Source organism: Triturus cristatus, chromosome 2_2, assembly GCF_964204655.1.
Source record: "Triturus cristatus chromosome 2_2, aTriCri1.1, whole genome shotgun sequence".
In the NCBI taxonomy this organism is placed as follows: Eukaryota; Metazoa; Chordata; class Amphibia; order Caudata; family Salamandridae; genus Triturus; species Triturus cristatus.
Genome location: NC_140582.1, coordinates 993207904 through 993223238, shown reverse-complemented (window position 1 = coordinate 993223238; position 15335 = coordinate 993207904). Strand labels below are relative to the sequence as shown.

At 40.9% G+C, this 15335-nt stretch overlaps 1 protein-coding gene across 6 annotated transcripts in view; it reads right to left on the bottom strand.

The window, feature by feature from the left end:
• Positions 1-1275: 1275 nt before the first annotated feature.
• The window catches only part of SLC2A9 (solute carrier family 2 member 9), a 2222556-nt gene continuing 2208496 nt past the window's right edge, over positions 1276-15335 (bottom strand). For 3 of the 6 annotated variants that reach the window (XM_085642418.1, XM_085642419.1, XM_085642421.1), the window contains one exon: positions 1925-2298. In XM_085642418.1, coding sequence (XP_085498544.1) covers positions 2017-2298 — 282 coding nt within the window. In that variant the 3' untranslated portion in view covers positions 1925-2016. Of the gene's footprint in view, positions 1635-1797; positions 2299-15335 lie in introns of those variants that run through there. The other 3 variants (XM_085642420.1, XM_085642423.1, XM_085642422.1) reach the window with 2 other exon arrangements.

The window sequence follows — 15335 nt, the reverse complement described above, 5'->3', positions numbered from 1 at the left end:
CTGGAGTTGTTGTGAGGGGGTGAACGGGTTCCCGGGGCTTCTGACCCACAGCCCCAGTGAAAACAGTAAGAGACGAGTCTGGCGTCCCCTGCTCCTGTGATTACAGTATTAGCTTACGCCTTCCTCCACAAACCACTACCACAATGTTTTTTCTCCTCTCTAAGAAGCGGCAGTCTTCTCCAAGACATAGCTCCTGCAAACAATGTTATTTTTAACACAGTAATTTGTAGCAATAATCTTTGTATCTCTTCTCTACACCGGAGGGCAAACTAGCAACCACAAGCTACTTTCAATACATAACAAATGGCTCCATGAAGAAAGTGTATTGCTGCCGAGAACATGCCGATCACACTAAATCATACGCAGTGAATGGGAGAATGTTTGCTGTTTTAAATAGGTCTTGTTGATCGACGCTAGACAGCGTCATATATGTTTGTAACTAACAGTAGCTGTTGTACATATGCAAAAAAATGCCATATGAAATTCCACCGTTTAACTGTCTCTCGCATCCTAGACAGACTTGCACGCGGCAAAATAATTAGTGAATTATTAAAAATCATATCACATACTCTTCCTAACACTAACCTGACAGACGAACGTGGAGATTCCGGGAAGAAAGTGTGTCACAATTTTTTTAGTGGCTGTACTTTCAAAACAAAACCTCATTTTGCAGAACAATTACTCTTTTTGGTGTGGAAAGGTCATATTAAACAGTAATAATACTCTGGTTGAATCCACCCAATGTATGGAGACAGGGACAGTTACCTTCCACAGCTTCTGGTAAATGCACTGATTTCAAGAGACCCTGCAGCACCCACCTCTGTGTGCATACAGTGTGCATCCCTGCAGTACTGTGTGCTGCCTTACACCACTCGCCTCATTAGCCCCTGTGTGGTGCCCCCAATATTGACACAGGCAGCCTTGCACATCCAACACTGGAAAAATCTTGCCATTCAGGGTGGCATCTATAGCTCTAACTTTCATTAGGTTTCAACTAAACCCTCACCGTGACACTTTACATACAACACATAAAATCACAGCGGCAATCTGTCAACGCTTTGCCCAAAGAGAGCACAATGTTTATAAGCTCAAAAACACTTTTACGCCACTGGAAACAAAATAACATAAGTAAAATACATTATCATTTATAATACCAATAGTTCTAACTTTTTTACTACTTACTCTTAATCAAAAACAAAAACATTTAATTAAGCATCCCAAAATGTGTCTGCTTGCTTTGCAAACTTTTTGGGCAAAGCATGCACATGCGTCACAATTGTTTTACAAAGGTTTATTACTGATAATATACAGTGTGTCCATTTAAAAATTGCACTGTGTAATTATTGAGAACTTCAATGGTATTTCTTTTGCTCCAAATGCTGTGCATTTGTACCTTTCAAGCTAATAAATAAAATTAAGCAGGACAAACACAGCAGATGTGGCTAGAAACCTTCAGTATCTGACTTTCAATCTTTTTAGCTGTTTTTTCAATTGCATATATTCCATTTATTATATGACTCATTAGTATTTTTGTTACAAGTTGCTTTTGTTGGCACGTGGAGAGCACTCCGAAGAAGTTGTCACCTCAGGTGCGCGCAGTTGTAACCTTTAACAAGCATTTACAATGCAATGGTCTCGGCATTGGTAAAGTTAGAGCTATTGGCATTGCTCATGACATTATTTTTGCTTATGTTTTTTGTTTTTAAAACATTTAAAGAAACGGCATTTTCATGAGCAATGCCAATAGCTCTAACTTTAACAATGCCGAGACCGTTGCATTGTAAATGCTTGTTGTACTCTTGCCACCAGCTACTTTAGCAAAACATATCTGGTGCTCCAACAATCGAGTTGGCCTGTGCAACGTGTTAGGAAGAAGTGGGTGGCCTGCCCCACTCCACAGGAAGAGAGAAGCTGTTTCATCAAACAATTTGTTGCAGGTTTTATTTTCTCTCCACTTCCAAACTGGGACTTCTGTTTGACTAAAGAATGGACGCGTACAAAATACTACAAGGTTTGTCAAAGAGCACATTCCCGCTCTTGGAACTCCACCGCAGTTTTCACGAGTCCGTTTTCCATGGTGGGTGGCAGCGCGCACTCGACTGTCACACTCTCCTTTCTTGCCGATGAAAAACTGTCCAGTTCCTGAGGATGCGAGGCCATTTTATTCCTCTTGGCAAAGGACTGGTTGATTTCAGCTAACGTCTTGTTCTTTGTTTCGGGCAACACAAAATAGAGGTACAGAGCACCAATCAGGCAAACTGTGGCAAACACCAGGAAGCAGTATGTTTGTAATCCTTTCTGTAATGAAAAAGAGAAGTATTAGTCAACATCAAACCTACAAATCAATACTATGTGTGTTCAGATCTATATGATCAATAAGCTGTGCATCAACCAAAGTACATTCATGTTATATATATCAAAGATGTCTTATTTGCAATTGGCATAGGGATACAACATCTTCTGACTTAGATTTTGTTTTTTTATTATTTTCAGCTCTGTCTCACTCTGTCTCAAGGTGGTGAATTGTGGCTAATTTACCCCACTATTGCAGGTAATCAGTACCATTGAATACAAGATACAGCAATTGAGGAGATTATTTATGAGCCCCTTGCGTCACCGGTGCCCCACTTCTAGGACTCCACTGCGTCAAATCCTTACACTTGCCTCACAGCAGGCGTAAGACTGACGCAGGCCCTTTCGCATGGTGCTTGCCCCATGTGAAAGGACACAATGCTGGAGTTGCGTCTGTTTTCAGATATACTCCAGCAATGCGTCAATTTTGCACCAACAGATACGTTGGGAGTACTGATGTATCTGTGAATCCTTGCGACATGGAGGGCCATACAGTAAATAAGGTGTCCATGGTGTCACAAGGATGGTGCTATGAAAAGTGTTGCATCGCTCGTTTCACCCAGCGATGCAACACTTTTCTTAAATGAGGCCCAGATTCTTTACTCGTACCCACATACCAACATTTCATGCAGTATTGTGGGGTTTGCGGTGGCATTAGCAGAGGGGATAACGCAGTTGCCACTCACAAGAGTAATGAATATGCTCGTTTTTTTTCCATTGTTTTATTTCACGTTTTGTAATAGTCTGGTCTTTAGATTGTTTTCACAGGTGCAGAGAACATGGCAAAAGCCGCATTGATTGTGGCCAGCGTTTGTTCTATCTACATTCACTTTCTTTGTTCAGTTATTTACTCACAGTCTTCCTGCAGAGTGATGTGATTAAGAAATTACTTCCTGAAGAATGCCAGACACCTTTTAGTAGGGTATTGGGATTGGCAGAAACATGTTGACCTCATTGTCATGAGCGGAGTAAAGATACCTCCCCCTTTTTGGGTTTCAATCTGTTCCTCTGTGACATTTGTTACACTAAGGTTAAGTCCATTGAGAGAATTTTTCACATATATTTTTCTTTAAACTCTGCTCACCCCGACCAACATCATACAGCTCTCAATGGTGTAACTCTTTGATACAATATAGATGTGCTTCTTTTTCTCCTTCGAGGAGAAGTTGGAGCCCAGCTCGCTACCACATCTGTTAGCAGGGTGAGGAGGGACACGATGATGAAGCATGCCACATATGGGTGGGTGAGCATTTTCCTTCTTAACATATAACATTTTCTCAATTCCACATCTGTAGATCTACTTTCAGAGAGACCTATATCTGTGAAGCACTTCCATTGAGTGTGTTTTTGATAGACCCCATGTTCATTTTGTGTTCTGTTTCTTTCTGTACTACAGAGTACCACTAGTAGTTCACAGCAAGTGATTTCTGATCTAACAAATAAAAGAATACTTTCACCCTTACATTTTCATTGATTTACACTACCCTGTTACGGGTGCATACATAACCCCTTTTGCATATGTGGGAATAGTAAACATTATGGACATATTTATCTACATTGCGCGCAATGCAGGGCAGTAAGCAAAGTTGCTACACTGCTTTGCATGACAGGGAGACAGCTATGTGCTATAGTAATAAGATATGATGCACTTCTTCAGTCTCCTAGCCATAGTACCAATGCAGGCACCCTTCTACCCTACTACAAGGGTACCTGTGTTACAGACAAGATTGTTGTTATACAGAAAGGGTTACCTTCCAGCACAGAACCAATGGAAAGAGGCATATCCCTCTTTCCATGTGTGCTGCAAGATGGGTCACACATGGAAATAGGAAACAATAAGAAAAACTAAAGATATTTCTCCTCTCTATGCCGGCTTCAGGGAGGCATAGTTTTTTGACACATTCACAAGTTTACAAGTCTTTGTGAATCTGGCAATGGGCCACCCAATGCTCCATCCATGTAACGCCTCCCCGATGCAAATGAACATTTGGCAGCACTTGGCGCTGCCTTGCATTACTTTGCTATTAATAAACCATGCAAGCTATGCAAGGTGGCATTTTTTGCGTTCTTCTGCACCATAAAAAGTGACACATTCCTGACGCAGAATCATAGAAAATCTGCCCCTATCTTTATGAACGTGGCCTGTACCCAAATGCACCTACAGTTAATGATTCGACATAGGATGCCTTCCAACATGGCAGAATGCTTTAATTGCATGGACGGAATATAAGAATACATATTAGAGCACTATCCCAAAATAGTAGTATTCACAAAATATTGAGTTGCATAATGATATTTGTAAAATAATGGTATGACAAAATATATGGCACAGACTCCTTTTCTACTTTTGCTGTTCATGCACTGTAACACTGGTTTAACATGTATGTGGGGTGGGCTTATCTTACCACCTAATTGGATCTTGATTGATTTGGTCTCCGCTTCGAATGTTGATGTAGCTGTCCTCCCGAGCAATGTTGTAACTACTTTCTCACTGGATGATTTGGCCCACTTGGGCTCTATGTAATGGAACATACATGATATATCCACACCTAGATTTCCGAATTTGCAATCTAGGTGATACAAATAGGGCATTTATTTTATTTAGATTTAATTATTTACTTGTTTGGTATGTGGTAGCCAGATTGCATCACTGCCCGATGTGCAGCCTTTCCACTTTCTCATGTGTATTCTATTTGAAGGATTACTTCCCTCCTTTTCAATTTGCTCCACTCCCCAATTATAATACAATGTTGGACTTACATGATTTTATTAGTGAACCTTCATGCAATATATTTTGTATATACCATTATTTTATGAATATCATTATGCAATACAATATTTTGCAAATAGAACTATTTTTGGAAAGAGTATTGGGAATGTTCTCATTCTTAATTGCAATTCAATAATTTATGAATATTACTATTCTGTGAATACTACTATGCAATATTTTCATTCTCAATTGCACTCCCTGTAATGTTTAAGATGGCCACCAGAGTTCGGTCTCTTATACTAGACCTGCATGTCCTTTTTCACTTTCTGGTCCTTACTGATATTTAATATGCTGAGTAACTCGGCTCGTCACCCATAAACAAGGCGTTTGAAATGTTGAAACGTATAAGGTGCTGTTCCTTGTTTTGCTGAGATGATCTTTAATTCTGTCTAATAAACCTTGAACTATTTAGCAACCACTGAGAGCACGCATCATTTTCAGGCTCGATGGAGTCCAGAGCTGTGCAGTTGATGTATGTCTGTATGTATTTATGTATGTATGTGTGTGTGTGTACACACATATAAGCAATAATAAATCGTCTTGTAAAGGGTCATGGCTACACCAACCGTTGTGTCGCCCACTGGGCTAAGAAACAGCTAGTGCTCGACGGAGAGGGAAAGACTGAGAAATAAATAGGCCTGACCTCAATAAGCAAGTAAAAGAGGCCCACACTAAGGACTCACAAGCAGCCAGGTTTGTCAGTTTTCCCTGAACGGGGATTCCAAATGTTCCATTCTTAGAAAGTCTGGCATGGAATTCCACAAATTTGCGGTGAGGAAGCCAAAAGAGCAACCCCCCATGCAGGCACTGCATGTATGGGGGACTGTTGTGGGTTGAACCCAAGAAGAACTGAGGATGCGAACGGGACTATAGGGGAAAACTGTGTGCCCGGGCTCTTCAAGCTTTTGAAACAAAAGCACAGAGCTTTGAAGGATATCCTCCTTTAAAGAGAGAGACAACAAAGTCTGGTGAGGGATAGGCTGAAAGAAGCCCTCCTGGGCAGATCTAGTACCATTCGGCAGCAGTGTTTTGAATTCTTTGTGGCTTTGTCAATCTCCCTTTCATCACGCCTAAGAAAAGGGTGTTACAGTAGTCCAGCTGGGAGGTAACAAGACCTTGTAAAATAGTCTTCCTGGCCTCTATGGGGAGAAGATTCAAGATCTCCCTTTTTAGGATGGTAAAACACTTCCCAGCAACATTAGAGATTGGGTTGTTGAATGGTAGCTTAGAGTTGAACCAAACCTCCAGATTTTTCACTGAGGGTTTGGTTACTGGAGGCTGCCCCAGGGCGTCTGGCCACCATGCCGAGGTCCAGATAGAGGTAACCTTCCCTACCTCTGTTTTATTGGCATTGAGACGAAGACAACTACTGGACATCCATTCCGCCGGCTCCACAAGACAGGATTTGAATTGTCCTGCCATACCTTCCTCATCCTGTGACAATGCAAGAATAAGTTGTGTGTCATCTGCATATAATGCAAAATGAATATTATGCCTCTGCGATAGCCGTGCCAGGGAGCGCATGTAAATAGAGAATAGAATCAGGCTCAGAATAGAGCCCTGAGGCACCCCCTGGGGAATCAGTGAGGCAGAGCCTTTCGGTTACCTGAAAAGTAAGTTGTTGCAGAAAAGAAGCCAGCCATCTCAAAGCAACGCCTCTGATCCTGTTGCCCCAAAGCCACTGGGGACGAAGGCCGTGGGACAAGGTGTTGAATGCTGCGCTGAGGTCCAGTATGACTAAGGCAGCTGTCTGGCCTTCATCAGCACAGCTTCTCAGAGACTCAGTGGCTAATAAAATAGCAGATTCCATGGAATAGGGGGCCCTAAAATCTGACTGAGCAGGATGCAGCAGCCAGTTAGATTCAATATACCTGAGATGGATATTCACAATTTTTTCTTTGATCTTGGCAAAAAAAGGGTAAAAGGGAGATGGGTCTTAAATTTTCCGGAAGCAGAGAGTTCGGATGGATTTCTTTAATAGTGGCAACACAATTGCATGCTTCCAGGTCTGAGGAACCCATCTCGAGTGAAGGGACAAGGAGATGAGGCCAGACAAATGAGGCAGGATAGCTGACATACCCTGTCTTAATATCCTGGAAGGGCCTGGATCCAGTAGGGATCCAGACTTAATCAGTCACAAAGCCTTGTAACTTTTCAAATGAGGATACACTAAAGGTCGAGAGGTATATATATATATATATTCTCTACGATCCAATCCAAACGATACTGAAAAGGCGCTGACTCCGTGGGAGATTTCATCAAGAAAAATGCTTTATTCACACCAAAAGCCAAACGCGTTTCGACGGACTTGCCGCCTTGGTCACTGAACATAGGTAAGACGTAATCACTACGTTTAAATACACTCTTGGCTAGTTTACCTATAGAGGTCACTCATAAACATAGAAAGAGTCACTACTGCATCAGCGAGTATTAAAGGAAACGGTAATCACATAAATATTGACTTCCATCGTAATACATAAACATTGCAAATATATGCCTCAATGTTATTAAATTGACTCGCTGAAAGAAAGCAATTAAACCCTAGTGGGTAGTGGCTGCATGTGACTCCGATATAAGGATTCAGAACACCTAAAGGAAAAACAAGCTAAAGTTAATCTTAGCTAAACTGAATGTCAAAACCTGTGCTTTAGAAGAGTGGGCAAAACACACAAAAAGAAGTCTTTGAAATATGTGGTAATACTACAGTGCTGTGTGTACTGTTTTTATTGCAGATGCACACTGAGGGCCTCATCCGCGTTAAGTCCATTCGGAATCTTGCTATCGAGTAACAAGATGTATCTAGATTCGAGTTTGCGAAGAGATAATAATCTGTTCCCTCCTCGAATGTTTTTGGGGACACTATCTATCACAAAATATGTGAGATCCTCACTTTTACCCCTGTGTACGGTGTTTATGTGACGTGCCACAGGGTAAGATGGATCGTCACTGTTGATTGCACGAAGGTGCTGCAGAATTCGTACGTGTACCTGGTGGATAGTGCTACCCACATACAGTTTGTTGCAGGTACACTTGAGAACATAAACTGCAAATTCTGTCTTGCAGGTAAAGTTGCTGCGGATTTCAAAAGGAGTGTGTTTGAATGGCAAACTAAGGCTGCGGGTATTAATCCCAAATTTGCACGCCTTACATTTGGCACATTTGTAAAATCCATTTCTTGCTTTGAGCCATTCTGTTTTGGTATCTAGTCTGGGTGAATTACAAACTAGCTCCTGCCTCATGGATTTCGCTCGTCTAAATGTGATTTGTGGAGGTTTGCCGCATATCTCTCCTATTGTTGGATCACTACGTACCGCTGGCCAATGTTTCGTAAGTATTCTGCGTATGTTGTTGTGATAGATGTTATAGCCAGTGATTAGTCTTGGTGGTGTACTAGTTAGAGGGTCGCGTGGTGACATGGAAATGGTTGTGTCTCTTTTGAGTAGCTTTGCTCTTTCTACTGTGGCGCATTTGTTTTCTGCCTTGTGGAGGATCTCTGGTTTGTATCCTCTGTTGTTTAGTCTATCAAAGAGTTCTTTTTTGGCTTGATTGAAACTAGTTGGAGAGCTGCAGTTTCGTTTCATCCGCAGACATTCCCCGTAGGGGATGCTTTCAATAAGTTTACTGGGATGGAAACTGCTGGCGTGTAGGATGGAGTTCCCTGAGGTGCTCTTTCTATAGGATCTTGTTTCTATATTGCCATCATGGATGTACAGTTCTAAATCTAAAAAGTGGATTAACTCTTTGCTGACAGTACAAGTAAATTTTAAATTCAACTCATTGTTGTTGAGATCTTGAGAAAATTTTATGGCAGTTTCTTCTGTGCCTTCCCACAATATAAAGATATCATCTATATATCTCGTGTACAGTTTTATGTTCTCTTGTAGTTGTAAAGGGTAATCGGCCATGAGCACCTGCTCCTCCCACCAGCCCATATGCAAATTAGCATAGCTGGGGGCGAAGCAAGTACCCATGGCCGTACCTTGGATTTGCTGGTAGTGTAGCCTGTCATACAAAAAAACATTATTATGTAGGCACCATTTCGCCATGTCTAATAGCATGGCTGTGTGTTGGTAGAGCTCCAATGGCCTTTTGTTAAGAAAAAATTTCATGGCATTGAGACCATCATCATGCTTAATGCTTGTATACAGACTCTGTACATCAAGTGTCAAAAAAACAGAATTGTCATTCCATTGGTGATTATCTATTTTTCTCAAAAAGTCCCCAGTATCTCCAATGTACGATGGTAAACTCCGAACGAAGGGTTGAAGAAAGAAATCGATGTATCTACTTGTGTTTTCGAAGAGACCCCCAATAGCTGAAATAATAGGTCTTCCAGGGGGACACACAGGATTTTTATGAATCTTAGGGATAAGATACAATTGTGGTGTTACAGGATAATCATTTTTGAGGAAATCCATCTCTTCTTTGGATAATAGTCCAGTTCCCTTCCATTCATACAGGGCTCTGTGGAAACGTTCTTTCACCCCTGTAGAGTGTGTGGAGCTAATACGGCTGTAGCAGTTAGCATCTTGCAGTTGTGACATTGCTTCCTTATGGTACATGTCCGTAGGCCATAGGACAATGTTGCCCCCCTTATCAGACCATCTGACCATTATGTCGTTCCTTGATTTGATTTTTCTGATTAGTGTGTTGTACTCAAAGGATCTATTGTTGTGGTTCATGATAAAGTTCTTATTACTATTGAGAGCCAATTCTTTGAGGTCTCTGATGACATTGTCCGAAAATATATCAATGCCATCCCTTGGCATCACTGGAGAAAAAATAGATTTAGGTCTGAAAGGGCTTTGTGACCGTTGGAATATATTGATGTCTGAGCTAATCGCTGCGTCCGCAGGAGATATCTGGCTTACTTCCTGATCCAATTCTTGTAAATTCTGTAAAAGAGACATATCTGCTACTCGTAGATTGCTTGCAGTGGCATTGGTGTTATCTATTGATGACATGGTGGTTGACTTTTTGTTGACATTGTAGAAGTATTTACATAGTTTAAGTTTCCGAATGTATTGAAAAAAGTCTATTCTGGTCTGTGTATAGTCAAAGTTAGTGACTGTACAAAAGGAAAGTCCCAATGATAAAATATTTTTCTCTTTATTCGTTAGCTCCATCTGAGACGAAGGCCGTGGGACAAGGTGTTGAATGCTGCACTGAGGTCCAGTATGACTAAGGCAGCTGTCTGGCCTTCATCAGCAGAGCTTCTCAGAGACTCAGTGGCTAATAAAATAGCAGATTCCATGGAATAGGGGGCCCTAAAATCTGACTGAGCAGGATGCAGCAGCCAGTTGGATTCAATATACCTGAGATGGATATTCACAATTTTTTCTTTGATCTTGGCAAAAAAAGGGTAAAAGGGAGATGGGTCTTAAAGTTTCTGGAAGCAGAGAGTTCGGATGGATTTCTCTAATAGTGGCAACACAATTGCATGCTTCCAGGTCTGAGGAACCCATCTCGAGTGAAGGGACAAGGAGATGAGGCCAGACAAATGAGGCAGGATAGCTGACATACCCTGTCTTAATATCCTGGAAGGGCCTGGATCCAGTAGGGATCCAGACTTAATCAGTCACAAAGCCTTGTAACTTTTCAAATGAGGATACACTAAAGGTCGAGAGGTATATATATATATATATATATATATATATATATATACACATATAGCGGCTGCTTTAAGAGTGATTGTTCGATATCCACACACTTTTCTCCTTTCTAAAAGCGCCTAAGGGGGTTTCACATCACTGTGCTTTTTTAGTTTTGCCTTTCTGTAAGGGATTTCTTTTATAATGGTGGGGTGGTCTTTTACCACGTCAATAGGGGATACCGTCTCTATGCGCAACAGACCAGTAGGAGCAATGCGCCAAGAGATAGAGCCTTTACCGTCTGTCAGCCCCAAAGAGTTTCCTATACTGTCTACCCTGGTGGTAAAGGCGCATCCAGTTGACAAATGCACTTGCCCAGCTATGCTAACCTTCATAGCCATGACAGTAGTCTGGAGCACATGCGTCGTACTCAACTAGTGCTTGCTAGGGCAGACAGTGTAAAATAGCACTTGCTTCTCACATGCTGTTTTTATTAGCACTTGCGTCTTACACTGACTAGGCTTGTTGGGTCTGACAGCGCAGAAGAGCACTTGCTGTGCACCTACTGCCTTGATATTCTAGACGGTATGTATGCCTTTGCTTTGAGTACACGCGGTGGCAGCGCGTCGCTAGGCAAGCTACTAAATGTTCTGGCATGATGACACCTCTATAATGTGTTATTTTATTATGCAATTTTTGTTTGAAATCAACTGCTGAAAGTTGATGAATTGTTACTGACACAAAATGCCAAATGTGAATCACATGACGGTAGTCTGTTTTCTATTGTTTGAAGACTCCAATGCCTGCATATGTTTTCTATATTTATTTTTAACTGAGAATCCATTTAAGCACAGCCACTCCAGGGTCATGGAGTGACTTTGACGAAGACCGTTAGGTTGAAACGTGTCAGTCAATAAAGTTTTTGGGTTTCCTTAAATCCTGAGTGCGACTTTACCTTATGGGTAAAAACTGTAAGGATCTTCTAATATATATTGCCCCATGAGGGCTAAGGATTCTACTTGCTCCCAGCTTTGATAAACCTAATCCCAATATGCTGCGAGAATGGGGAGAAAGCAACCTTGCAGCCTCAATGAACCTTGTTAACATTTTAATTAAATATGCCAACATAGATCGTTTGGAAATTTTGCAAGAGATTGATAAAATCAATGAGGAGCTTAATAAATTGGAGAATACTGATTACATCACAAAAACTAAAGAAGGTATCAAAGAGAGACTACACAAACACGAAGAAAACATTAAATTTAGAAAAGCTCATAAGTTTGCGCGTTTCCTAGCAGACTATGAGAATGGACAGATCTTTACTTCTGCACGTAAGTTTGACAACGCTAGAAGAAAACAATATAGCGATAAAGTGCAAAGTAATGTGACTAAAGTAACATCGAATGTAAACATCAATGATGATTCTTCCAGAATTGACACCATTTCACTAACCAGTGAATCTAGTGTAGAAGTTGATAGCGTTCTTACTAATAAAACTAAACTAAGTGTTGGACAAGAGTTGGATTTTTTAGTGGAAGAGAGACTTCAGTCCTTGAGGCAACAAAGAAGGCCAATCGAGCAAAAAGAAAAAATGCAAGAAGGCGCAATAGAAGGAAAAGGTGGAAACAAAAACGAAAAGAAAAAAACAAAATGACAGAGAAAGCGGTGAATAATGACAAAAGCATAATTAATCTTTCACCTGTTACTTTAACCAAAGCTGAAGAACAACTGTTGGCGCTTGGTTTAAATTTTTGCCCAGGAGAAAGTTTCAACTATGCGCGCACTAGAATTGATGCTTATTGCTTTATTAGAAAACTGAAACTCAAAACGTTTTTTGCATTAAAATCTGTCAAACATATGGCAAGCATTGCACCTGAAGTGAATGAAGGTGTAGGCCAAACATTATTGGTCTCTGACATTCCAACTTTGTTAACTATGCACGACTTGAATGATCAAACGGAAATTCAGTCTTCACTTCCTGAAATAGATGTAGCCACACAAGAGAGACTGAGGAAAATAAACCTGTTGCAGAAAGGGGCTGGGCGCAGCCCTTTTAAACCTAAATCTTGTTTTGTGCCACTCATGCCTGAAGATGCAATCGATACTTTTCATGCTCTTGTTATTGAGGATCTTAAAAAATTGTACCATCAAGTTAACAATAAAAAGGCAATAAATATGCACGATAAGAAACGTGAATATGATAAGCACATGAAAAAGTTGGGTGAGAAACATGACATCATAATAAAAAAGTCGGATAAATCCTAAAAGACTTTATTCAGGAGGCAAATAGACATCTGAATAATAATGAATGTTACAAGAAGGTTACATTGAACGAATATAATGCAGCAAAAGATACTTTACAGAAACAACTAGCCCAACGGAGACGAGAAGGTCTTATCTCTACAGATGAATACAAATTCATGTACAAAGAATTTCCGGTTTTTACCTGTACTGTACTTGATTCCAAAAGTACGTAAAAACATGATGCCTATTCCAGGCAGGCCTATTATTTCGGCCATCAATAGTGAAGGTGAACAAGTAGGACAATACATCGATTTCTTTTTACAGGATTTGGTCAAGGAGTTGCCTAGCTATGTCAAGGACACAGGAGATTTTTTAATGAAAAGTAAGGACCTAGTATGGACAGATGACTTGTTTTTAATTACACTTGACATAGAATCGCTCTACTAAGTTGAAGTTATAGTCTGTCTTCACTTTTGTTGGACATGTGACATGGAACTTGGGAGGTGGGTGTGCACTTAGCAAACATTTAAAAACCAGTATGGTGATGGTGTTCCGCATGTGATCAAAGGCTTTGTTACAGCCTGAAATGCGTCATCGTTCGTGGGAAACAAGGTTAAATAAAGACATCTAACCTGAGGCTGTGGGGTCTGTGTCTCCTTCATCGCAGCCTGGAGGTTGTGGCGGAAGCTCGAGTCTTTGAGATATATATATATATATATATATATATATATATATATATATATATATATATATATGTATATGCAAAAAACGAAGCAGAGAACTCTGTCTCAAGTTTAGGTGGAAAGCAGCACCAGTATAGAGCACTCTCAACACCAGCGACACTCTAAATTTGCTCACCTCAAATATGTCTGCTTTTCTATCAAAGTCTTTAAGCGTAGGATTAGCACAGTGCCATCCACGCAGAGTTAGAAAGGGACAAAGTATGTATATATAAATATATATATATATACATATATATATATATATTATCTACTGGCGGTCGCCAGTAGATAGTTATAGTTAGGACCTATTTTCCATAGGAAATCTGCAACATTCTATTCCCAATAAGTCTGGCACCGGTTGATGAATCCTCGCGAAATTTTCCAAACTGTTGGCCAGCTCTGCTCCGCTCCTACCCTGAAAGTTTTGTGGTGATTCGTCAAGCGGGGGCCGAGAAAAAAGGGGGGCCCAAACCACGTTTTCCCAATGCAATTTCCAATAGGATCTGTTGTCGCAGCTACAGCCCGAACCGCTGAACGGAATGACACCAAATTTGGCAAAGAGGTAGTCCTCAGTCCAGACTCGTGCCTTTTGCTTAAATGGTGTAAATCAGTTCAGTAGTTCCTGAAAAAATTAGAGTTAAATGTACATATATATCTATGGCCGGGGAGGATCCGCGGACCCTACCTGCCCCGTGAGCGCACCCTCCCCGAACCAAGCGCGCACCCTCCCGATCGCGCGCTGAATGCTAATTGGCTGTCGAGTGTCTGACTACATTCGAAACCAGGAACTGTTTGCGGCCATTTTCTGCCTCGGTAGAAGCGAGGCTGAAGAAGCAAGGGGAAAAGTGTGTAAAACATATAAAGGGGGCAGAGTGGAAATACTCTGACCCTCTAGAGGTGCTTAGGGGGTCCCAGAAGGACCCCCTGGGGCCCCCCCCTTTTTTTTTTTAAACGGCGAATGCGCGCACGGTGCGTGCATCCTATCGCATTGGGTGCACGGATTCTCTCGCGTTGGGTGCGCGGATACAAGGAAAAAAAAATTGAAAAAAGATAAGAAATCATTGGTTGTATGACTACTTTCTACACTGAAAGGTAGGGTGTATATTTCTGTTTTTTAAAGGTATGGGTCTTAATGGTTAACAAAAAAAGATTGTAAGGAACATTATATCTGATAAGCTGATATGTTGAAAAGTCAAGCACACTTGCTGTCTTGTTTAGCAACATTGTGTGCTGAACTTGTGACTTGTGTGCTCAGTGCAGTGTACCATTACCTGCTTCTATGGTAACAGGCAGAAGGCAGATTGGGGGAAGGGTTGAAATGTATTTCAGTTGGAAAGGGTTGAAATGTTTAACCAATAGAAATGTGTGTTTGCTTTTGAATCTATGTGTGAAGGATTGTGATTTGATGTTTACATGTATATGTGTGGAAAATGAAAGGGAAACTTTTCCATTCTTTGTTTTTGCTGAGAGGTGCACAGTGCAGAGATTCTGTAAAAGAAAATCTGGTGTGTGACTGATATACTTCTTAATCTACAAAACAACTTGAAAGACGAGTTATTTAATTGTGAGGGGATGTATGTAGACTATTTTGATGTTAATCAGACTAATGTATTTCTCCTGCTAAAGTGTATGGAGTACTTTTTTCCTCTACAATCT